Source organism: Spermophilus citellus, assembly GCF_964194105.1.
Source record: "Spermophilus citellus genome assembly, chromosome: 8".
NCBI lineage: Eukaryota > Metazoa > Chordata > Mammalia > Rodentia > Sciuridae > Spermophilus > Spermophilus citellus.
In genome coordinates this window covers 118,745,091-118,772,333 of record NC_138189.1, presented here as the reverse complement: position 1 = coordinate 118,772,333, position 27,243 = coordinate 118,745,091, and the positions used below count along the sequence as shown (strand labels likewise).

Here is a 27,243-nt window from a genome sequence, read left to right as displayed (position 1 = left end):
TAGATGACATCACTTATTTTCTTTTTATGAAAATTACTCTGTTTAATTTTTATGATTTTGATACACTGAGAAGAGATTTGAGGGTAAACTTAAGATACTTCTTGTGGCTTCAGTGTTTATGAGAAAAATTCACTGTTATTTTTATGAAATTTTAGTTAATTTTGGAAAAAGCAACTCTTCTTTGATATGAGCACATTGCCTAGAACCTGAAATCTAAGACCAAGGAAGGTAGACAAATTTTTCTATAATGTTCACTACTGTATCCTCAGAGTCTGGTACTGAATTTTTCTTTATAAATTAATTATCTCAGACATTTTATTATAGTAAATTTATGTAGTAAATTATATACTTTATTAGACATCATATCTTCCCTAAGAACTTCTTATGTTATACTTTGACATTAGATTGTACAATCTTGTTTAATATGAGTCTGAACAATGTGTATGTTTGCTCTACTCTTTAGAATAAACATATTATACTTCTTGACTGTACATTGCAAGCATCAGCCCTGCAGATGTTTTCTTCCCAGAGTCTTTCCCAAAGATCAAGTAAAAAATTTCTGATATTACCTTTGCTACTTACTTTTTCCTACCTGATCCCTGTTTGCTATAATCCAATAATTGAGTAAGCAATGAATTGATTAAAGTTCTTTGTCACAGGCAATAGATTGTACACTCCTTAATTTTGGTAAAAGAGATCTATTAAGAGGTATAGAAAACAGCTCACAGGATTAAAGAAAAGGCTGTTTACTAAGCTGTTAGAAACAGACGTTAAAGCCCTATCAGAACTGGGACATCAAAGGATTTGCTGCCTCTGCATTATTAGAACTAAACTACATAAGGAAGCTGTCATCCTATCCTCTGACTTCAGAACCACACTGCCTTTGCCATTACCTGTGAAAGGAAAACTGGATGTCTAACCCCTCCAAAATGTACTCCTTTTCCCGAAGGCCATACCATAAAAGGCCCTTCTTACATACATCTGATGGGAAAAACCCAAAGAACATATAGAAGACTAATTGCAAAGGCATCTGGGAAATGTAGTTTTTAATTCATCAGATTATATAGAAAATCTATAAAGAACTAAACATAGCAATTTTTCTTTCGAAGGATTATTGAGTAAACCATAAATTCACAAAATCCACCACAAAGTGTGCACACATTCTTTTTTGTGTGTGTGCACACATTCTTGAAAACTAAGAATATTCATTAACAGTTGCAAAAGAATAATACTGAATGTCTATTGTAAATATTTAAGTAGATGTGTGTAAGTTAGCTTCTTAAAAAACATTTTTAGTTGTCGATGGATATAATACCTTTATTTTAATTATTTATTTTTATGTAGTGCTGAGGATTGTACCCAGTGCTTCACATGTGCCAGGCGAGCACTGTACCACTGAGCCACAACCCCAGCCCCTAGTCAGCTTCCTTTTACTCTAATAAAATGTCTGAGATAATTAATTTATAAAGAAAAATGTGCTTAGTACATGTGAGTCTCCGGGTTTGATCCCTAGTATCACTAAAAGAAAGAGGGTGTGAAGAAGAAATGAAACGAAATAAGGAAACTTTTAAAAAGGGTTTGTTTTGGCTTATGGTTTTGGAAGTTCAAGTCCATTGTTTTAACCTGTGATAAGGCCAGGAGGCCTAGTAGATCACTACTATTGTCATCACAAGCCATTAAGCAAAATAGAAAGAGCAAGAGTCTGAGGTCTCAATCTCATTCAAGGGTAGGCCCCAGGACCTCATATCTCCCACTAGGCGCCCCCCCTACAGGCTCCATCACCTCATAATAGTATCACCCTGGAAAAGAATGCTTTAACATATTAGCCTCTGGAGAGTCATTCAAGATTCAAACTATAGCAATATGTTTAAAAATTTGTGGAATTTTCATATACAAAAGGCTAATAATGGTAATTTTTAGATAGACACATAATTTGCCACTTATATCTACTGTTTTGTTAGCATAGACATTTATTATTTCTCCCCACAGGGTAAATATCAGGTATACTTCTTGTCCATTTAAACATATCTTGGTCTCTTAAGCTAGATTGGAGAGAATGGATGTTTTCTCCTCTAAAGCAAACTACCACATATGCAGGCATCATCTGGCTCTCTTCTCATCACACTGTGGAATTGGCACAAATGCTGATACTTTGGCTACTGTTACAGTTATGAGTGAAAAATAGTTCTTTGTCTCTGACATAGGAACTTCATTTCTTCTGCCAGCATTCCTGAAACTGTGAGGCTAACTTGTTAATTTGTGAAGAAGATAAAATCTCAGAATTTTCAGTTATTAATAAGTGTTTTGTATTTGATCATCAAAATAAGCCTACCAAGGAGGAATTATTCTTAAACATTTTTCACAGATGAAGACATGATGTACTTTGAGACCAAATAATTTCTTCTGTTCACATGGATATTGAGTGTTTGACTCAGGATTGAAATGTACTCTGGATGTAGAGCCTGAGCACTAAAGCACCAAGCAAATTCAAGTTGATCCTTGTGTAGTTCTTTGTCACTGCTCTGTTTGTGTTCAGAAAACAATGGGATAATATTTACAGAGGGTGGAAGAAAATGCTTGCAGTTTATTAAATTGGAAAACCACTTGGCTTTTCCTAGTTCTTCTCAATGTTATTCCTATACATCAGTCTCAGTCTTCTATGTAGTGTGGCACTGTTACAACTGAATACAAAAAGATGATCACAAACATTTCTAAGCATATGAAAATAAGAACTCACATAAAACAAGAGCTTTTCCTTATATTCAAAAGATGTTTTACTTCATTTAATACTAAAATCAGCATTCCACCAATATATCTTTTTTATATTGTAGGGGGAAAAAGATAATTAAGAGATCTTAACTGAAGGATAAATCATTGAGTCGATAAGTATGTGAAGTCTAAACACCATGATATATCCTGAAAAGTGTTGTAAAAATCAGTGCTGCTCATAAGATGTGGTTCTTGTTATTTTAATGCTTTAAAAGGTAATAATTTCTGAAAGGTGGTTGATAGGGGAAGGGATCCTTGGTTAAATACCCTGGAAATGTTTGATGAAGCAAAGTCAAGCAACACTATAAGCTTATGTAGAAATATTGCAGTAGCACAGTACAAATTTGAACAATAATTCTACTCATTTTCCAATGTTTTATGGATAAGTACTGCATGTACCAAAAATTTAATATCAATTTTAGTAGAATGGCATGCGTATTATCAGTACTTACATATAATCTAAGAAACTGAAAAATATATATGTTTATGTAATGAACTAAAGCTGTGAAATATATCTTACAATTATTTTAAAGGAAAATTACTTGGTAATTGATATAATAGGTAAAACTACCTAATGCACCATGTTAGACAAAAAGTATATGTATACTTACAATCAGAGAAACCACTGAATATAGTAAATATAGTATTACTTAAAGAATTCAAAACAACTTATATAAAATTTATTCTACATATTTCTAAAGCAAAATTTCAAATAACATGAAAAATATTTAAAGTTAATGATATTAAATGCAAAGTTCTTTGGAGAAAAAGCTAGACATTTGTATTCCAAAGACCCAAGTAAATATATTTTCTTTAATAGAGTAAAAAGTTATGTTAAAGTACCTGAATATTCAAAACAAAAAGGGAAAAGTGATAGACCATATTTTTTTAAATTAGTAAATGAAAAAAATTAAAAGGGGCCTTTTGTGGTGTGGCCTTTTGGAAAAGGAGTATATTTTTTGATGAAACATCTATTTTCATTTTCTCAGGTGCTTTTGTTAAAAAAAAAAGTAAAGGTCATATGAGCATTTTAAGAAGAGCACTTTCATAAAAGTTAGCCATCATAAGTGAAGTTATTACTTCAATCTAAATAAATGAAGTAATCAAACAAATTTCAGCTAATAATATTTGCTTTTTCCCCCACATCAATCGATTTAATCATACATACTTAATATTTATATTTCACCCACATTTTTGTTGGTGCATTACAGTTATATATTATGATGGAATTTGTTGCAAAATATTTATACATGCTCAGAATATAACAATATAATTTTGGCCAATGTTACTCCCTAGCACTTACCCGCTTCCTCCCTGTCTTCCACCCTCTGGTCCCTCTATTCTTCTCCTTTTGTTTTTCATGAGATCCCTGATTTCTCATTTTTTTTTTCTTTTTTACTCTCTAGCTTCCACATATGAGAGAAAACATGCAAGCTTTGACCTTCTGAGTTTGGCTTATTTCACTTAATATAGTGGTCTCTAGTTCTCTATATTTCCCTGCAAATGACATAATTTCATTTTTCTTTATGTCTGAACAAAACTCCACATTTTCTTTATCCATTTATCCATTTGATGGAACACCTAGGCTGATTCCATAGTTTGGCTATTGTGAATTGTGCTGCTATAAACATAGGTATGCATGTGTCATCATAGTACAATGACTAATTCTTAAGGATAAATACCAAAGAGTGGTATAGCTGGGTCATACAGTGGTGCCATGCCTAATCTTTTGAGGAATTCTCCCTACTGATTATCATAGTGGTTAAACTAATTTACAATCCCACCAAGAATGGTATTTCTTGAAATGAAATAGTCAAATATTTTAAGAGACATTTTATAATTTTTTAAAAAAAAATCTCTGCTGTATATTCATTTACCTGTTAAAAGACTATTCTAAAATAAAGTTTTGTTTTGGTGATTAAAAGAAAAATCAATAATGTAGGCTTGTAATTGAAAAAACTTCTGTATTATATGAAGAAAAACCTTCTTAATCACCTTTATACCATTCAAAAATTTGATATCATGGCATTAAATCATTATTTACTAGAAAAAAATTAAATCCAATTATTTCCCCAAAACATCACCAAATTTCAATTATATCCTATCATCATTTAAATAGTACTGTGTAACTGACCTGCACAATAAATCATTTGGAAATTAAAGTAAGTTACCCACTGGATGAAATGATTTATTGGAAGCTTGTAGAAAACTAAAGAAAGTAAGAAAAATGGAGAAAAAATGATGTGTTTGGCATAATGTAAATTGATCCTTTCCTGGCATAAAGGAGAAACATGATCTGTTAATTTAGGAAAACTTTGTGCTGGATGATAACAGAATCATTTACATAGAGAAGGATGTTTGTCTTCCTGTTTATTGTGGCACAAGGCCAATCTTCAAGATCATTTAAAATTGCAACAATTTATTTTGCTGTATTATTAAAAGAAGAATAAGAATATTACCTTAATTCCTAAAGAAAATGAAAAAAATCATCATTGAAATCTACACCTCTTGAATTTAATTTAGCAAGGCATTTGGCAGCATTGTTTAATTATTCACAGTGAATATATCTCAACTAATTAATTTTTCTTTTATGAAGTTATATATTACTGAGAACTTTAAGAAAAACTGAATCTCCTGAATAGTTCCTAAGTGTATTACTGGGTCTAAAATTCAAAATGAAACCTGATAGCCATTTTCTAATTGTGGGGTTACAAAAACACTCTATGTTCCTCTGAATACCACAAACTGAGTTTAATGGCTCTTGCTGAGGAATGTTCCTCTTTCAATGAATAGGGAAACAGTTCTTAGAAAGTTTCGTTTTGCTGCTAAGACTGGACCAATGAAGTCCACCAAAAGTCATACATAAGTATCAACCATTTAAAACAGGAATGGTTGTAGCCCTCATTGATATAAAACTGACCAATCAGGATTGATCATCTTTTCATCCTTCATTTGCATAGGCAGACTGGAGTGGAAATCTGGAAAAATAGAATTGATCCTACATAATATAATTGTTATGGCCCAAAAAGCATATAACCAATTATGTAAATAGTTGTCTTCCATAATTACACTGTCTGGAATTTACCGGGAATTTATGTTGACTAAAAATGAACAAATAAAGAAACTATCAATTCCTTGGTTGACATTTTCTAGTAGTATATTTTGTTGTCTTGTCATTACTTGAGCTTCCTAAGGATTATAAATATTGATTACAACATAAAAGCCACAATTTTTGTAAGTCCTGCAAATAATTTTATTGTCAGCAAACAACTTTCTAGTCTGAAAAACAAAAAGCCTGATAATGCAATGTATGATATTGAAAGCCATTAAAACTAAATTGACTGCATTTCAGGTAATTTTAATAATCTCCATTTTAGATGTGACAGATGTCATTAGTTATATTGTATTTTTAAAACATAAAAACATTAATTAAAGTAATGTAACCAATTACTTCATGCAATAAGAATCCAAAGGTTCATTCATATCTAGTCTCTATTCCTGACAAGCTACCAGACCATGAAGAGTCAGCCAAACTCATATACTCTGTGAAAATATTCTAGTGAAAAGAACTCTGAGTATTTAGTAAATGTGAATTAGGAATTTAGCATTCCAACCTTGTATTTCTTATACAGGAAATAAAGGAGAATCTGACCACGTTTGTATAAAAGTAAATGAAAAATCATGTGTATGTGTATATGCATGTGTGTGTGTAAAATCTGAGATAGTTCTTTAATGTTATTTATTGTCCAAAATACACACTTAACTTTTTTAGGTATGACTTCCTCTAATGTTCACTATATAAGATACATTTACTCCATAGTTAGAACAATTTCAAGCTACCCATTTTCATATACATCAATATATATAATATAAATTGTCATCTGGAATCTATAGAGAATTACAGACTTTTGAAGGATAAGTTTGCAATAACAGCATTGTCCAGTGTCCCTATACAATTAAAAGCCTCAGAATTTCAGATATGTGAAAGACTTTTGATATCATGGTGTATGTTATGCTAACATTTACTATAAAATGAAGTATACCTGGAATTGTTACTTGTCAAAGATCACAAGTACTTAGTAAATAAACCTGGCACAAAGCATAAATATTTCCCCTAGAACACAGGCATGCCACATTTATTGTTGTTTTTTTTTTTCCTTAGAATAACAAATCACCGAGCAGTATCTATATAAATTGGCAAAAGGGACAATATTGTAGCCAAGTCATTAAAGAAGAGTAACATTAAAATACTAAAATTCATGTCTGCATAATATATGAATATAGAAGAAAGCATTCCTAATAAAAGTACACCAAATTTTCCTAATTTATAATAAGTAATTGGTTAAATAAATGGTGACCAATTTCAAAATAGAATAAAGATCAATATTTTGTTCTGAAATACTTTGGGTGTGATTTCTCAGTGTGTATTAATACTGAATTTATAACTGAGAGTTAAAATGAAGCACATAAAATGTTCAACACAGTGTATGACATCTATTAGGCATTTAACAAAATGCAAATATTAAAGTTTCAACATAGATGTGGCCATTAGGGAAATAACTTTGCTGTTCAATGTCCTTTAATTGTAGAGTTTTAGAATAACCCAAACATAAATGGAAACATATTTTATTTGTATCACATTTAAATGGGAAGAATTTAGAGTGCTCATTGAAGAGGGAAGAGGGAGAGGTTGATCTCAATAGGTAATTTAAACTAACAAACTTTTAAACTTCTGATTCCAAAAGATATTTTAAACTATTTAGAAATTTTAAACTTTACAAAGTTGATGGAAATTTGGTCCTATTTGTAAAACAACACATTTAAATTTTCAACAAATCTTCTTGTTTTATCACTGATAACTGGGGACAGATACTCTTAGATATAAATGAATAAACTAATCACAAATTTATGTATTTTTCTCAAAAATATTGGCAGGTGCTAATTTATTAGACTTCCTATTTTATTAATATTACTCAAATGGAAATATTTCCTAGTAATATTTTTTAAATTATTAATGTATTTTCAACACAATGAATAATGTTGTAATATGTTATATCCATAATATCACTGAAGAATAGTGTTAACTACAGCTGCCTGGAATACTGACCCTTTCTTTCAAGCCTGTAGCAATACAGCCCATACTGCATATTAAATAGAGATGTAGATTTCGCTCATTTAATAAAATTCAGTCTAGACACTAAAATCTATTCAGAAACCAATGTCAGTATATTTTTTTCAGTTAAATTTCATGTAATTAAAATTTTAAAATATGTAAAAAATATGGATTTGGACAGTGTTTCAAAATAAGAGCATGTGCAAGTCTCAGAGGTAAACCAGTTAGAGGCAGAGTTGAATGTTTCCACACATTTCAATATTTATGTACATGAAGAAAAGAGATCAGTTTTCATAGGAGTGCTTTTTACCTTAATGTAATTTTAGGTCACTGGATGATTAAGGTGGGATTGTTGTCATAAGCAAAAATAGAAATAGACACACAATGCAGGAAATTGTAAGATTAAAAATACCCTCTGGATAAATTTTTGACTATGTAATACCTGGATTCTGATACATGAAATTATCAATTACTCAGGAATTCCAGAGAATTAATAGTTGAAAATGGGTAATAACATTACACAAAGACACAATTGACATTTCATTAATTATTCTGAGAAATATAACATTTAATTTTTAGAAACTTTATCATCAATACATTAACTATTGTTTTCATGGCTCAAACAGCTTTTTAAAGTTTTTTTTTCAATGTTGATATTTTAAAATGCATTTTCTAATAAGATATTATTTCAAGATGATTCCCAAACTGAAGAAAAATGTAGAGCTTTTCTCATTAGACCTAAGCAAGAAGTACAGATGCAACCATTGTATTACATTGTAAAATACAACATGTTTCTAGATAGTTATTGGAAAAAATAATTTACAGTACTTTAGAGGATACGATTTACATATCCAAAAGCAATAAAATATAAAAAGAGAGCTACACTAAACTTATTTATATGATACTAAGTTACAAATATGATTTAAAATTAACCTGACACACTGGATCTTTCATGAGAAGGAAGATGTGTACAGTATGTTCAAATGTATATATAATTTAAATGCAGATTATACAACACACCTTGGAGTAGAAATTCCCTTCTAAAATATAAAAGTAGTGTTTTGAGGATAAATATGTATGTTAATTTAACATGTAAAATAACAAGCTGTACCTCAGTTTGCTGAAAATGAACATATATAGTTTGGTAATCCCTACAAGGGAAGTTTAACATAATTCATTTGAATAAAATAGAATCTCACAAATTTTTTTTTTCTAAAATGCATTACTTTTTTATTCTTCAGTAATGTAGATACACACAGATGTTGAAACTCAGAAAACTAATAGATTAGGAGTTAATGAGGTATAGATAAATTTCTAGGCGGCAGCTATTTAGACTGGTTAAAAGAAAGTAAGGCATTTTCACCTATCTAGAAATGATCACAGTATAACTGCCCCTTCACCAATTCAGATGTACACCTAAGCTCAGTAACTACTGCATAATCATTATATTTTAATATTTTTAGAACTCTGAGAAAAAATAAATACTCCTTTCTTTTCCAAAAGCTTCGAAGGAAAACGTAGCAATTGAACTCCATTCAAGAGGGAGTTCAATTGGGAACCTGATTCCTTTGAGAAGGGAAGGAAACAAGGAAGCCCACAATGCAGATTAAAGATGAGCATGTGCATGGAGAGGCCTGAAGGATAAACCTCCAAAGTCTGTGAAGTCCCATCATTATGATCAGCAAGAGCACAAACTGATGGAATCATTTTGTTAAAAAACTATGAGTAATTAATAATATAAATGAGTGAACTTCAAAATTAACAAAGTAAAAATGTCTTCTTATGACTTTACTAGAGTATACTATTTCATAGTAAGAGTTATTACCAACTTTTGATATATAAATAAATATTTTCAAGCATTAAAATAAAAAATGAAATGAAATGACAGTGACTAAATCAAGAGTTCTCCATGAGATATATTTTTTAAAATTCCGTAAATGTAACAGAATACAACCTCATAGGGACAATGCTTGATGGGGTAATTTCATTAGGACAACACAGGGAATAAACAGAAAATAATGTAAAAGTGGTCTAGGGTAACATGTAAAGGAAAAAATAAATCTTGATTAAGAATTGCATTTGGCCCTGGAAAATTCCTAATAGCTCAAATGACTTTAAAATCACATTGAAGACTTAGAATTATCATTTATTTTCATGTTTATATTCTAAATAGCATGTCATCTTTTTTCTTTGTTTTATGAATTTATATAATTATTATTTTAAAGTAGTCATTCCTTACCTTTGATTCTTGAACTTTCTTGACTTTTTTCCTGCTGGAATTAAAACAGAAGTAGTTAAAACTCTTTAAGTAAGTATGTAGTCAGCAGTTTGATATAAAATATCATTGTTAAAATTAATTAAATGTTTATTTACACATAACCAGGAAACACTATAATACAATTCTCACTTTAAAATTTACTTACTTAAAATCTTTTATTGCATTAGTAATAATTCTTGGTGGATATAAATTTTCTAAGAAACCTATATGTTACATAAATATGAATTTATAAATAAATTACATATATATATGTGACACCTCTTAAATGCTTTAAATCATAGCATTTAATTTCAACAGATAATGAATAATGTCTTCAGAATTTGCTTTCAACTGCTCTATATTGATCATTAATTGTTGGTAAAAGTAACAGTTTAATGGCAAACATATTGGCAAATTCCACTAAAATGACAAAAAGTACAATTTTACTGTCTTTTCTTCGATTTAACTTAGAATTGGACCCTCAGTTATTTAAGGTTAAATTGACAACAATTCTATTATTTATTCAAAGGCTGCTCCAGTCAGACCTGTCTCTCAACTTGACATATTCCTTATTAGTTACCAGGCAACCCCAAAAGAATTAGCTTGCTTTCAAGTTTAAAGTAGATATTATGCACTTTCTAACTTCTCAATTAAGATTCAAGAACAGTTTAGTCTGTTTAAAAGTTTCAGGACTTCACACTGAAAATAATTTCAAATATACTTCAAAAAAGAAATTGAAATTACATATATACTGAACCACAGAGTTGCATAAATGCCAATGAATTTTGGTAACAGGAGAGAGAAAGAGAGAGAGAGAGAGAGAGAGAGAGAGCATTTTATCACAAACAATCCCAGATTCAGAGCTTGAGAGTAAAAATGCATATTGGAAAATATATATTTATTGAACCAGTTAACCCAGTGCTATGATTCTCTTAGACTTTGAGACTTTGTCTTCTAATTCTCTCATACTAACATATATTTTATGTTTATATTCTGTCTATTCTTTAGCAGTTAATTGATTTTTCTATTCTGATTTATTTTTAATTCAGTGTCTGTTGGTCACTTAAACTAAAATTTAAATGCAAAGTATTTTTAAATACATTATTAATTAATCAGTATAGGATTAGCAGTCTTAAATTCTCCACAGGGACATTTGTTAATGAATCTTTCTTCCTTTCTCTCTTGCTCTTTCTCTCTCCTTCTCCCTCTTTCTCTCTTTCTTGCTCTCGCTCTCGCTCTCACTCTGACATTCATTTATTCATTTGGTCTTTCATTCATCACTTTCTAAATATACTAAGCCATATTCTGGGTAATTAAGATTTTAAGAGATGAACAAAACACAAAAAAATCAATTAGGATATATTGGAACATACTGCATAGATGGTGTAACTTCTATTCAGAAAGAGATATGCCACAGAAGGTGACAGTGTTCGCATGGAGTGACTGCAATTAAAGAAATAGCTGCAAAGATAAATTGATTTTTGAATAAAATTCAAAGAGATATGAAGCTATGATATATGCATATATATGGTGAAAACATTCTAAGAGAGAAAATTACAACAGATCAACACCAAGACACATTATAGTAAAAATGCCTAGCATACAGAATAAGGATATAATTATAAAAGCTGCAAGAGAGAGGAATCAGATCACATATTGGGGGAGACCAATTCATATCTCAGCAACCCAGATCCTCAAAGCCAGGAAATCATGGAACAACATATATCAACTGCCGCAGTCTTGGCTGGGCACAGAATCACGAGCCACCACACAGCTTTGTAGATTCAAACAGCAATTCTTTATTCCCGAACTCACACCGGCCTCCACACACGTTCTGGGGCAATCCCAGTTCTCCTGCCGCCCAATTCACCTACTACACGAGGCTTTTTTCCCAAAATGCTCTCTGAATCTCACAAGAGCTCAACGGGAGCTCAGGTAGCAGGAACGCCCTATTTCCAGCAGCACTAATCCTCAACATCGAACTTCCCTAAAACCCAAGGTCTTAAACTGGGAACGCCCTAAACCCAAGGACCAGGATACTATACTTCCTCAAACTGCAGGATACACCCTAATCCTGGATCCACCCTCGTCCTTGAGTAGGGTCATCTTTCTCAAACACACATGCAAGGTCACAGCAAATTTAACATGGGGTACGCTGGCAAGGAAATCGATGCGTCATTCCTACTTGGTAATGGCCCTCAGCAATCAACCTCTGGAAAAAAATGGATGCCAACCAAGAATCTTATATCCAGCAAAACTAAGCTTTATATTTGATGATGAAATAAAACCTTCCATGATAAACAAAAGTTAAAAGAATTTACAAATAGAAAGCCTGCATTACAGAGCATGCTTAGCAAAATATTCCAAGAAGAGGAAATGCAAAACAATAATAAAATTCAGCAGAGGAAGGGATTACACAAAAGGGAAATCTAATCAGAGGAGAAACCAAGTCACATTAAATAGTTAAATACCAAAGATAAACAAAAATGGTTGGGAACACAAATCATGTCCCAGTAATAATCCTGAATGTTATTGGCCTAAACTCACCAATCAACAGACATAGACTAGCGGATTGGATAAAAAAAGAAATGTGCTAACTCCAAGATATTCATCTCATAGAAAAAGACATCCACAAACTGAAGTGAAGGGTTGGGAAAAATAATACCACTCTTACAGACTGTGGAAGCAAGCAGGGGTTTCCATCCTCATATCAAATAAAGTGGACTTCAAACTAAAGTCAATCAAAAAGGACAAAGAAGAACACTACATACTGCACAAGGGACACATACACCAACAACACTTTACATTTTTAAGTATATATGCCCCAAACAACAAAGCAACTACATTCATCACACAAATTCTTCTCAAATTCAAGAGTCAGATAGACCACAACACAATAATTTTGGTTGATTTTAACACACCTCTTTCATCAGTAGATAGATCTTCCAAACAAAAATTGAACAAAGAAACTATAGAACTCAATAATACAATCAATAACTTAGACTTGACTGACATATATAGAATATTTCATCCTTCAATGAGAGAATACATCTTAGCAGCACATGGATATGGATCCTTCTCTAAAATAGACCACATATTATGCCACAAAGCAACTCTTAGCAAATATAAAAAAGTAGAACTACTACCCTCATTCTATCAGATCATAATGGAATTAAATTAGAAATCAATCATAAAATAAGAAATAAAATCCACTTCAACACCTGTTCATTGCATGGAGTTCATTCCTTAAAAGAAGAAAAAGTAAACAAATAAATGACTTAACACTACATCTCAAAGCCCTAGAAAAAGAAGAACAAATCAACACCAAATGCAGGAGAAGACAGAAAATAATTAAAATCAGAGCTGAAATCAATGAAATTGAAACCACAGAAACAATTGAAAAAAAATGACAGAACAAAAGTTGGTTCTTTGAAAAATAAATAAAATTGACAGACCCTTAGCAATGCTAACAAAGAGAAGGAGAGAGAAAAAATGAATCACTAACATACTGATTAAAAAGAAATATTACAACAGACACTACAGAAATACAGAAGATAATTAGATATTATTTTGAAAACTTGTACTCCAATAAAATAGAAAATACCAAAGGCGACAAATTTCTATAGTCATGATTTGCCCAAATGAATCAAGATGATATACACAATTGAAACAGATCAATTTCAAGTGACGAAATAGCAGAGGCCATCAAAAGCCTACCAACCGAGAAAAGCCCAGGACCAGGTAAATACACAGTTGAGTTCTACAAGATTTTTAAAGAAGAACTAATACCAATACTCTCCAATTTATTTCAGGAAATAGAAAAAGAGGCAGCACTGCCAAACTCATTCTATGAGGCCAATATCACTCTGATTCCAAAACCAGGCAAAGACACATTAAAAGAAACAAACAAACAAATAAACAACAACAAAAACTTCAGACCAATATCTCTAATGAATATAGATGCAAACATTCTCACATTCTCAATAAAATTATGGCAAATCAAATACAAAAATATATCAAAAAGATGGTGCACCACTAAGTGGGATTCATCCCAGGGATGAAAGTTTGGTTCAACATATGGAAATCAATGAATATAATTCATTGTATCAACAGACTTAAAGGTAAGAATCATATGATCATCTAAATAGATTCAGAAAAAAAAAAACATTTGACAAAATACAGCACCACTTTATGTTAAAAACACTAGAAAAACTAGGGATAACAGGAGCATATCTCAATATCATAAAAGCTATCTGTGCTAAGCCCAAGGCCAACATCATTCTAAACAGAGAAAAATTGAAGGCATTCCCTCTAAAAATGGAAGAAGACAGGGACGCCCCTTTTCACCGCTTCTGTTTAACATAGTTCTTGAAACACTGGCCAGAGCAATTAGATAGATGAAAGAGTTTAAAGGCATACACATAGGAAAAGAAGAACTCAAATTGGCACTATCTGCTGATAATATAATTCTATACATAGAAGACCCTAAAAGTTCCACCACAAAACTTCTAGAACTAGTAAATGAATTCAGCAAAATAGCAGGATATAAAATCAACACCCATAAATCAAAGGCATTTCTGTATATCAGTGACAAATCCTCTGAGAGGGAAATGAGAAAAACTACCCTATTTTCAATAGCCTCAAAAACAAAACAAAACAAAACAAACAAACAAACAAAAATACTCAAAAACTTGAGAATCAACTTAATGAAAGAAGTGAAAGTTCTATATAATGAAAATTACACAATCCTAAAAAGAGAAATCAAAGAAGACCTTAGAAGATGGAAAGATCTACCTTGCTCTTGGACAGGCAGAATTAATATTATTAAAATGAACATACTTCCAAAAGCACTATAGAGATTTAATACAATTCAATCAAAATTCCAATTACATTCCTCATAGAAATAAAATAAGCAATCATGAAATGCATCTGGAAAAATAGGAGACCCACAATAGCTAAAGCAATCCTTAGCAGGAAGAGTGAAACAGGTAGAATCACTATACTAGACCTCAAACTACACTACAGAGTAACAGTAACAAAAACAACATGGTATTGGCACCAAAACAGACTGGTAAACCAATGGTACAGAAGAGAGGACACAGAGATTAACCCACAAAACTACAATTATCTTATATTAGACAAAGGCACCAACAACATGCATTGGAGAAAAGATAGCCTCTTCAACAGATGGTGCTGGGAAAACTGGAAATCCATATGCAACAAAATGAAATTAAACCCCTGTCTCTCACTATGCACAAAACTCGACTCAAAGTATATCAAGAACTTATGAATACAACCAGAGACCCTGTGTCTAATAGGAGAAAAATTATGCCCTAATCTCCATCATGTGGGATTAGGCCTGAACTTTCTTAATAAGACTCCTGTGGTGCAAGAATTAAAATCAAGAATCAATAAATGGAATGGACTCAAACTAAAAAGTTTCTTCTCAGCAAAAGAAACAATCTGTGAAGTGAATAGAGAGCCTACATCTTGGGAGCAAATCTTTACTCCTCACACATCAGATAGAGCACTAATCTCTAGGGTATATAAAGAACTCAAAAAGTTAAGCATCAAAAAACAAACAAACAAACAAACAAAAAACCCCCAAATAACCCATTGATTATAAATGGGCCAAGGACCTTAACAGACACATCTCAGAAGAGGATATACAGTAAATCAACAAATATATGAAAAAATGTTCAACATCACTAGCCTAGCGATTAGAGAAATGCAAATCAAAACCTCTCTAAGATTTCATCTTACTCCAGACAAAATGGCAGCAATTATGAAGACAAACAACAATAACTGCTGGCAAGGATGTAGGGAAAAAAGGTACACTGATACACTGCTGGTGGTACTGCAAATTGGTGCAGCTAGTATGGAAAGCAATGTGGAGATTTTTTGGAAATTTGGGAACGGAACCACCATTTGATTCAGCTATCCCACTCCTCGGTCTATACCCAAAGGACTTAAAAACAGCATACTACAGGGACACAGCCACATCAATGTTTATAGCAACACAATTCACAATAGCTAAACTGTGGAACCAACCTAGATGCCCTTCAATAGATGAATGGATAAAAAAAATGTGGCATATATACACAATGGAAAATTACTCAGCAATAAAAGAGAATAAAATCATAGCATTTCCAGGTAAATTGATGAAGTTAGAGAAAATAAAGCTAAGTGAAATTAGCCAATCCAAAAATACCAAATGCCAAATGTTTTCTTTGGTATAAGGAGGCTGATTCATAGTGGCATAAGGAAAGGGAGCATGGGAGGAACAGATGAACTCTAGATAGGGCAGAGAGTTGGAAGGGGAAGTGAGGTGGCATGGGGTTATTAATGATGATGGAAAGTGATGATCATTATTTTCCAAAGTACAGGTATGAAGACACAAATTGGTGTGACCATACTTTGTATATAACTGAGATATGAAAAATTGTGTTCATATATGTATAATAAGAATTGTAATGCATTCTTATGTCATATATAAATAAAAAAAGAAGGGAGACTATTATTGTGTCTAGAACTCATGAACAATATTTCAATCAGACAAGTAAATTTTGAAATAACCAACACATGTGTCAAATCATCAGAGAACATCTAGTAGAAGTGTATGATATACAACTAAGTACTAGAAAAATGATGAGCAAAATGTAAAGGCAAATTACCCAACAACAACCAAAAAAAAAAAAAGGAAAAAAAGGAAAAGGACACAGAAACTGCATGACAAAAATAATTATAGGAAATAAATCTAGAACTGCCGGGACTCCAAAGTATTATATTATTTCACCTAAATTTTTCAATAGTACAGAATTCTTGTCAGAGGTCAACAATCTTGTGTCTAACAATATGATCATAGGGTTATTGTGTTGGATGGAATCATTGCATTAAGAAATTTTGGTGTTCTTTTGGGTTTACAAATAAATTTCAAGCTATTTAGGGAAAGAGAGGAAGATTGAGAAAAGTATGAAGCAGTAAAAAAAATGAATATAAAAACACAGCTAGAAAAGATAGCCTTGAGATGGTATGTAAAGTCAAGTTCATAAAGATATTGTGTTTGTTTTAGCTCATTTGGGGTTTTGTTGTTGTTGTTTCACCAAATATAAATATACATATTTATATCAGTGGACTTGCCATCATTTGATGAGATTTCAGAACATTTAAATGTTGATGAATACATATTAGAAATAGGATTAAGATAAAGAGAAGAGATAATGTAACGGATTTTATAAGGTTATTGAAAAGGTGGACATGATATACAAAAAGAGAAATTTCATAGGATAACCAGTTCTTTTAACAGTAGAGTTGGGCATAGAAAGGTAACAACACGAAGTGTATATAAGTCTCATAAAATTAAGCATGTTCAATCAGTTATGATTTATAAGTAGGTGTATATTTTACGAACTAATACTTAATTTTTAAAATGAATCAAATGTATGAAATATGATATGTCAAGAGCTTTGTAATGTTTTGAACAACTAATAATAAAAAAATTTAAAAAAAACAAACTACATGACAATCAGGAAGATTTGGATTAATTGTTATTTAAGTATTTTAAAGAATAAAAGTCCCATTCAACCTTGAAAAAAATAAAATAAAATAAAATGTTAATTTTGAAAATGAGGACAGGTTATGTAGAAAGTTGTGACTATTTAATTATGTGAGAGTCATAAAAAATCAGAAAGATTTGTATCTTGTCCACATGATACATTTGAAAAACATTTTACAATAGGAAAACTTATGTCTTTTCTAATAGAAGAACATCAATATTTCATGATATAACTCAATTTTAATATTATTTCCAAAGATTTTATGATATCATAATCGTGTCTTAAAATAAGAAATATATTTTGGCCATGTATCAAAACTAAATAATAGCAACCATTCTTGTTTTACTTTGTACTACAATATTTCTTGGAAAACTTCCAAAATACTACATATTAATTATACTAATAGACTTTATGAAATATAGCCCCATGGTTAAAGAGGACTAATAGACTTTGCAGACAGCATGATAAAGACTAGCAAAGGTAATTTGGGCAGAAGTGGGATTCAGAAAAGATACAGGAGTATATAAAATGGTCTCTTTATTTTTAAAAATTATATAGTAATTTAATGTAACTAAGTGTAAAACCAAGTAAAGTTGGGATGCACAGTAATTTTATAAATAATGGGAAGCACTCCTAAAACATCTCAGTAAACTAGAGTGTAGACAAATAAGGACAATACAGAAGTTGCTAGTACTGAGCATTTTGGAGTAGGTAGTATTATTAAAACTTTTATCCCAAATTCGAATTTATGGCATGACAATTATTAACAGAGCAGGCTGTATACCTTACTCTTAACTCTTTCCTTTGATGTATTTATTATTTCCCAGACAAATGCATTCAACTCAAAGTGGTAAAAATGAGTGCTAATTAGCAGTAGAATACTCAATTTCATCTATATTTGTTCCCCTGTACTAAATGGAGAAAATATAAAATATTGAAGAGTTTTTAAAGTATTTATTAGAGGTATTAAGTAATATGGATTTTACATTCATGAAAGTTGGGAATAGGAGACTGACTGAGTAGAATCACCTTATTATAATCTCATAACAAATGTTTTCCATGCCATTCTGACCCATAAATACCAGTGAATATGTGAGTACCCCCCAGCCCCCACCCACACATTTTCTCAGAAAATCTATTTTCCTGGTGGCAATTTCATTATAGAAATGCCTGCAAAATGAAAGTTATAGGCAAACACTTGCAGTGTATCCAGCCTACTCAATCTTGGTGACATAGATATATTGTCAATAAATGGTATTGCTGAATTTTCAGTTTATTTAGTTTAATCACAGTTTTCTCATATTTTATTTAAAATACTTGTATTGGAATTTGAGTCATGTTCCTGACCCAGTGTTACCTTCTCAATGGGGACCCCCCTGGATATTATATTTCAAATATACCTTTATTACTATTTGATTTTCTTTAAGATTTGTCCATTCTTCACAGAAGTTACCACTTCCTATAATAATATATATTTAGGTATGCATTCTGTTTTGTTCATTGAAGTGGATACTCCATGAGCAATAGAAATTTACAGTCTTTATTCAAATAGCCTCAGTGTCCAGAAAGAACATCTGCCAGAGTGGGCACTTTTCCTGACAGTCTCTGAACTCTGGAATATAATAGTCTAGTGGAAGGAGATTCAAAATATTTACAATAAGATGTGACTTTTAATAGTAAAATAATGGATTGAATCTAGAATATACAGTCAGGAGAGAAATTCAGTCTTTTTTAACTGGGCAGATGAAGGAAATTTGTGAGGTAAGGGAGAAAATGAGAAATCTACAAGAGAAGATGTGATTGGTAAGATAAAAATATTTTATCTCCACAGAAAAGGGAAGAAATCCATTCTATACAGAGGAAAGAACATTATAAAGTTATAGATATAGGTTACTAGAGCAGAATAGGAAATAGTAGTTATTAAATAGTATATTAATAACTAATAGTAGTTATTAAATAGTATATTAATATAGTAGTTATTAAACTAGTATGTTTCAATGATTCATAAAGAAATAATTTTTATACTTACAAGGAAGATCACTAGATTTATTAATTATCTAATACTCAGCAGACATAAAAGTAATAAGAATATTTGCTACAATTTGTATGGTGTGTGTGTGTGTGTGTGTGTGTGTGTGTGTGTGTGTTCATTCAAATTAAAACTTGAAAAAGAAAGTCAGATTTTGAAGATCAAGAGTGTGGCTCAAGCGGTAGCTCTCTTGCCTGGCAGGCGTGCGGCCTGGGTTCGATCGATCCTTAGCACCACATACAAATAAAGATGTTGTGTTCGCTGAAAACTGAAAAATAAATATTGAAATTCTCTCTCTCTCTCTCTCTCTCTCTCTCTCTTAAAAAAAAGCACATTGTCAAAAATCTTGGGCTGTTGTTCAAAAAACAAAGTATAACTAAATTTATCCACCAAATATCTTTAATACTCAATAATAATTGTATTGTGGTTGTATTACATATATTCTTAGTTTAAATATTAATTTTAGAAGTCCTATGAGATGGAAATTTATGTTCATGTAAATTTAGAATAAAATAAATATTCATTATAAGAAATAAATAATCATTCTCATTTAAATTAAATGTAAACATCAGAAATTTGTATTTTATTACAAAGATCACGTATGTCTAAGTAAATAAATGAGACATATGCATAAACAATCAGTACATGTGTCAAATGCAACAAAAAAGGATTTGTTCAAAGTATCAGTAAGGACATTTTTCCTTGATGGACTCATGAAAGTAATAAATACTCTGGGTCTTAAAGGGGTAAGCAGCATTTAACTTTGAATTGAAATATGAGGAAATATAATATTAATATATAGTGATAAAATAATTTTCTTCTATTTCCTAAAGAAAATGTATGCCCAGTTAAGTAGTATAGCTGAAACTATTTATTAAAAATCCACAGAAATAAACCTGTCAAATATTATAATAGTTTAACAATGAAGTGTGAAAAATAATGATGATTTTTCAACACAAATCACTAATAAAGGGATTTTTAATAAATGAAAATATAAGTCACTAATACTTAATGATTTTGTTATGGAAATTAGTGATGTTGCATGATTTGAGTGAAGACATTTATATTATATTTCCTTCTAAACCTTATTTATTGATTACTAGATTTACATTTGTAACTTATTGTCTCCTAAAGGGTCTATGGATAATAATTTTTATGGCCATATAATGATTTATATTTGATTTTATAGTGATTTGAAGTAGAATGTGTCTTATCTAGTAATATAATTTACAGAGGCTATCAATAAATCACTAACAAAAAGACATGCACTCTGTAATGTAGAAAAGAGATTTATTGCCAGATATCTCAGTTAATCCTCAACTAATATAAGATACTCTGTTCTCAGGCAACCAAGGGTCTTAATGGGAAAGATCAACCCAATGGAAATCATTATAATAGGGCCTAAGTACAAATATCCCCACTGCCCATTTCAGAAGGCAGAGGAATAGATTGCATATCTCTAATAAAATAAAATTAAGACATGTAGAATAATAAAGGTAACAATAAGACACATCATCTTACAAAGCAGAAGGCAATTTTTAAATTCTTTTTTTAAAGAGAGAGAGAATATTTTAATATTTATTTTTAGTTTTCGGTGGACACAACATCTTTATTTTATTTTTATGTGGTGCTGAGGATCCAACCCAGCGCCCCGAGCATGCCAGGCAAGCGCAATACAGCTTGAGCCACATCCCCAGCCCAATTTTTAAATTCTCTACATACATTAGCTCATTTTAGGTGCCCAAATGTCATGCTGTAGTTTTCCCAACTTAAATCCTTACAACTCAAATGTACAGGGAGATTTAAGGGAACCATGACTGTGGCATATACAGTAGCACTTTCCAGAAAATATGATTTCATGATATCAGAACAAAATGTGAGTTTAACTACCATTTAAAAATCATGAACCCTGTATCTGGGATCTTCTTAAAATAAGTAGAGAAATATTTGACAGGATTTCCAATTCTATTTTGGCAGGTAGGTAGAAATGGCTATCATAAAATCAGTCTAATTTTAATGGAAAGGCGAATGAGACCTAGATCATTATACTTATAATTGTTCATGTTAAAGCTTCTGTCTCAAAAATATATAATCAACTTGAAGGACTAAAATATGTGAAAGATTTATTGAAAAGGAAAATCTCAGAATAAATTATATGCATGACACTCAATAACATCTTAGAGACAAAGATACAATTATGGTTGTCAAGTATTCATCTGAATTCTCCTCCCCTGTCATTATTAATTTCTTCCTCTTTAGAAAAATGCAGACAGATTTATTTTACAAGTACATTTAATATCCATGAGATATTTCCCCAAAGCTTTAACTGATTTTAAGTATATAAAATCACCAAGAAAATAAATAAACATAAATAATAGTAATGAATAATGGAAAGATATTTCAGCTATTAATTTATGGTAACATTGTAAACTAGATATTCTTAAATGCCATCTTCTAAGATTTGTGGTTTCCATAATTAAAAGAGATAGCTGAAAGTAAAAGTCTTTTACTGATGCTGAAACTGTAGAAATGTGTTTCACTTAGTATATCCTATGAAAAGGGAAGAAAAGGTATTGAAACTGTTCAAAATGAAGATTTGGGAAAGAAATGGCTTATAACACTAAACCATTGAATTGGTCTGAGAAAAAAGACTGAACTTAATTAACTTAACTAATTTTTTTAAAATCTACAAAAAGCAAGGTAAAAACATGCAACTGTAGTACTACCATAAAAATTGTCATAAATCCATGGGAAGATCAAAGGCTTTTGTAATTGGTATGGGTAACCAATGATAAATCATTGGACATTAGAATAGGAGAACACTTTTAATATTTATTCTTAACTCTACATCTTTTCAACTCCAAATAACTTATAAATTCCCCATCCATTTGTGGTACGGTTTGTGTATGAAGTATAATCATAAAAATCTCATGTACTAATGAACGAATGGTCACAGCTGAAATGATTAGATTTTTAAGAGCTATAACATAAAAATAAATCAATCCACTTGTTGGTTTAATAATTTGAAAGGTCTACTGTACAGGGTGATAATAGTAGGAAGATATGATTTGGAAATAATACATTTATCTGTGACTTATTTTTCTGCTTACTATCTGATTAGCTTTCCTCCACCACCACTTCTGATATGATTTTCTGTCTTACCACAAGCCCAGAGCAGGGAGCTGGCTCACCATGGCTCACATTGAAACTGTGAAGCCCAATAAACTTTACTTCCTCTAAATAGTCATTGTCAGATATTTTGGTCATAGTGATGGAAAACTGACTGTCACCATTGGCAATGTAACACATTATGTTTTGTATAGAAACTACAAAGCCTAATGTCAGTAGGATTATTTCATTGAAAAATCAAACCCCCAGGTAGGATAAATTAGCAAATTTTATTTACTTGTTTTATTCCTACACTTACCTACTAATTATTTAAAGCAATTAAGATTTTTAAATAAGCATAATGAGTATACTCAAGACATTCTGACAACATGAAATTAGAATAGGAAAGATAAAGACTAAGTAAATATCAGGTATTAAAAATGTACTATTTAAAATATTAAATAAGGAAAATGTGTTTAATAATAACAAGTTTTCAAATTAGCCATGATTAATGAATAACAAACTAAAGAAAGGCATAACATAAATAAAATGCTATGTTTTTAAAAGAAATCAAATGTAAACTTTACAGAACAAAGAAGCTCATGAAAGAGTTTCATCAAGTGGGGTTCTATCTAAGTGAATTTTTGATGAACCTGAATCTCAAATCAGTTGACTCTTCCCTTCCCTTAAATGAAATCAAGTTTTAATAGCAACAGTGGCTGATTATTCATCCTTCCCAATTTAAATAGCTCATCTTCCACTTGGAACAAGATGGTGCAGATGAAAATAACTATAAAGAACTCAGAAGTAAAATTTCTATAGAAATGAAAGGCAAAAATGACTACCATAAACTATATGGAAAAAATATAATTTGAAAATAAGCATGATGACTCTAAAATATTTTAGTAACATGAAGTTAGAACAAGAAAAATGAAAAAAAAAACTAAGTGAAAATATCAGGCATTAAATATCATAGTTTAATGTATATGATAAATGAATTAAACAACAAACTAAATGAAGCTACATTGTCAGTAAATTTGAAAACTGACTCATGGCAAAGAATTCTAGAAAGAAAGCAAGAGTTTATATAAGAACAGCTAAAGGACATTAGGGTGGTTTTATGTAGCAAAAACAAACAGAAAAAATCAACTGTTAAGAAAAATTCCAGACAAATAAGAAACCTAACTATGGAAATTAGGAAAGAGTTAAAGAACTTGTGAAACCAAATTTTCCACAAGTAAATATAAACCTAAAATTGAAACAGGTTTTTATTTTTAAATTTTTTAAATTTAATTTTTTTGTGGTGGACATGGGAATTGAACCCAGGAATTTTTACCCTGAGACACATCCCTGAGCCCTTTTTATTTGTTTATTTTATTTTATATTCTATTTTGAGACAGAATCTAAGTTGCTGAGTTTGTCTTGAACCTGCAATTCTTCTACCTCAACTTCTGAAATTGCTGGGATTATAGGCATGCACCCAAGATGCCCAGCTGAAAGAGTTTTTTAAATGTCACCTAAGAAATCATTTAAAAATCACAATTATATTCATAGAATTAAATTTAAAAAGCTCAACTATAAATATAGAAATATATATAATATACACAATTAATATTTAAATATATTAATATATATGTATTTACACACATATATGTGTGTGTGTGTGTGTGTGTGTGTGTGTGTGTGTGTGTGTATATATTAATTAAACTCCAAAAAAGATCAGTACTCATAACGGAACAACAATTATTTTGACATTAGTCTTCTCACAGCAACATGACTACAATAACAAAATGGAATATTATTTTATAATTAGTATATAAAATACATTAAAATGTATATTGTAGTTAATAATATAGATGTCCTTAGAGGAACGGACATAGTTTTAATATTTTGGATTTTCATAACTCAGCAGAGCTCTTCACTATTATCAGTATGATTTGTTATTGGTGCTGGTGGTGCACTTTGAAAATCATTCTTGTATAAAATATTTTAAAAAGACAAACAAAGTTCGAGGAGAGTTTGATAAGAAAACAACTACGTGATTTCAATTGTATTACTACTTAAATAATCAGAACAAAATAGAATAAGAACAGGGAAACTAGTTTCATGTTAAGGTAATGAGAAAGATGTACATAATATCAACTTGGTGAGTTTGAGGTTGAGGAAAGTAGAAAACAAAGAGAGTTTTAGTTTATTCTAAAATAATTGTCATTGAATAGAATGGCATAAATGTTAATGAATTTAATCAATAAAATATAAATATGAATTTTCAATAGTTATGTTACAATAAAAAATGAAAATAATGTTACAAAAACATGATTTTCAGACCAAAAAAAGGAAATCAATTCTTAAAATGAAAGCAGAGAAGAAGAAAAATGGAACATTGGAGTAGTTTAGAAACATACATGGCAGATGGCAGAAATAAAAACTAGTGTGACAGAAGTAATAAGAACTACAAATGGCTTAAATTGACCTTTTAAAACACATTAATGGCTCAAAAAACAGGAACTAGCAATACATGGTGTTTAAGAAACACTTAAAACAAAGTACCAAGTTGTACATAAGTGTAGGTGGTTGGCCTACATAGGAATCAGCTTAAAAATGTTGTAAAGAAAATATAGAAAAAATATAGCTCTAATAAGAATAAAAGAAAAAAAAGATATGTTGTCAACATCCATTCACCTAATAAGAGTTTGAACACTTAATATATAAAAAAGAGTTATTTAAAAAAAAGGGGGGGGGGGAATGGTGGCACATTCTTATAATCCCAGCTGGCAGGAGGCTGAGACAGGAGTATTGCAAGTTCAAAGACAGCCTCAGCAAAAGCAAGGCAATGCTAAACAACTCAGTGAGACTCTGTCTTTAAATAAAATACAAAATAGGCTCAGGGATGTGGCTCAGTGGTCAAGTGCCCCTAAGTTCAATTTTCATTACCCCCACCCCCAGAAAATTAATTATTAAAAAAGACAGCTAGATATGCAAATATACTACAGCTGGAGGTATACTCAGTGTGGCTCATCAGAAAGTATGCTCAGCATGTGTCAGGCCCCGGATTTAATTTCCAGCACCAAATACTAATAATGATGATAGTATTAACAAATTATTTTTTAGATTTTGGCATCCTTTATAGAAATTAAAAAGTTCAAGAGAAGAATAACCAGAAATATTATAAAACAAACAAAAAAGAATCAGATCACACTATTAGGCATACAAAGAGAGATAGAAAAAACCATCTTAAAATCATTTTTGGTAACTAAAGAATAGAGAAAACATAACATTCTTTTTTAAAGCACAAATTTACAAAAATTGTGTATTATTAGACAATAAGGGAAGCTTCTTGAAAACCAATGCATGCCTGTAATTCCAGTGGCTCAGGAGCCTCAGGCAGGAGAACCTTGAGTTCAAGGCCAGCTTTAGCAAATTAGTGAGGTCCTCAGCAACTTACCAAGACCCTGTCTCAAAATAAAAAAGGCTGTGATATAGCTCAATATTTAAGCACCCTTAGATTCAATCCCTGTTACTATACCTTTTATGAAATATCATTAATATTAGAATAAATACCAAAAGGATGCTGAAGGGTGTACCAGCTCTCCCAGACACCTAATGGGGAGGGATCTCCTGCTTGCAGGGGTGAGTCCCCTGTATTCTGGCTGCTGTGGTATAGGAGCTCCCACCCCACACCCAGATTGGAAGGGTCTCCCGCCTGAAGGGGCGAGTCCTCTCTACCTTGGCTGCAGTGGTTTACTAGCTTTCCCTGACCCCCAGGTTGGAGGGGTCTCTCGCCTGGAAGGGTGAATCCCCTCTACCCTGGCTGCAGAAGTAAAGGATCTCCCGCTGACACGCAGGTGGGAGGGTCTCAGGCCTGGAGAGGCAAGTCCCCTCTACATTGGCTGCAGTGGTATAGGAAGTTCCCCCTACACCCAGGTGGAAGGAGTCTCCCGCCTGGATCTAGGGAGTCCTCTCTACCCTGCTTCTTGCAGTATGTAAACTCCCCTGACAACGAGGTGGAAGGGATCTTCAGCCTGGAGGGTGGAGTCCCCTCTCCCTGGCTCTGCCAGTATAGGAGCTTCCCCGACACTCAGGTTATGAGGTATACTGACTTGAGGGGTGAGTCCCCTCTACAAAGGCTGCTGGGGTATAAGAGCTCCCGCGACACCCAGGTGGGAGGGGTCTCCTCCCTGGAGCAATGAACAACCTCTACTCTGGCTTTGGCAGTATACAAACTCCCCGACACCAGGTGGGAGGGGTCTCCCGCCTATAGTGGCCAGTCCCCTCTACCCTGGTTAGGAGGTATAGGAGCTCACCCAGACACCCAGGTGTGAGGGCTCTACCCTGGCTGCAACGGTATAGGAACTCCCCCTGACACCCAGGTGGGAGGGGTCTCCCGCCTAGTGGTGCGAGTCCCGTTTAC

At 31.8% G+C, this 27,243-nt stretch overlaps 1 protein-coding gene across 1 annotated transcript in view; it reads right to left on the bottom strand.

Annotated features, from left to right (window-relative positions):
- The window catches only part of FSTL5 (follistatin like 5), an 824,806-nt gene that overhangs the window by 694,847 nt on the left and 102,716 nt on the right, over nucleotides 1–27,243 (bottom strand). The window contains exon 3 of the mRNA XM_081304788.1: nucleotides 10,122–10,152. Within this exon, the coding sequence (XP_081160914.1) occupies nucleotides 10,122–10,152 (31 nt within the window). The remainder of the gene's footprint in view (nucleotides 1–10,121; nucleotides 10,153–27,243) is intronic.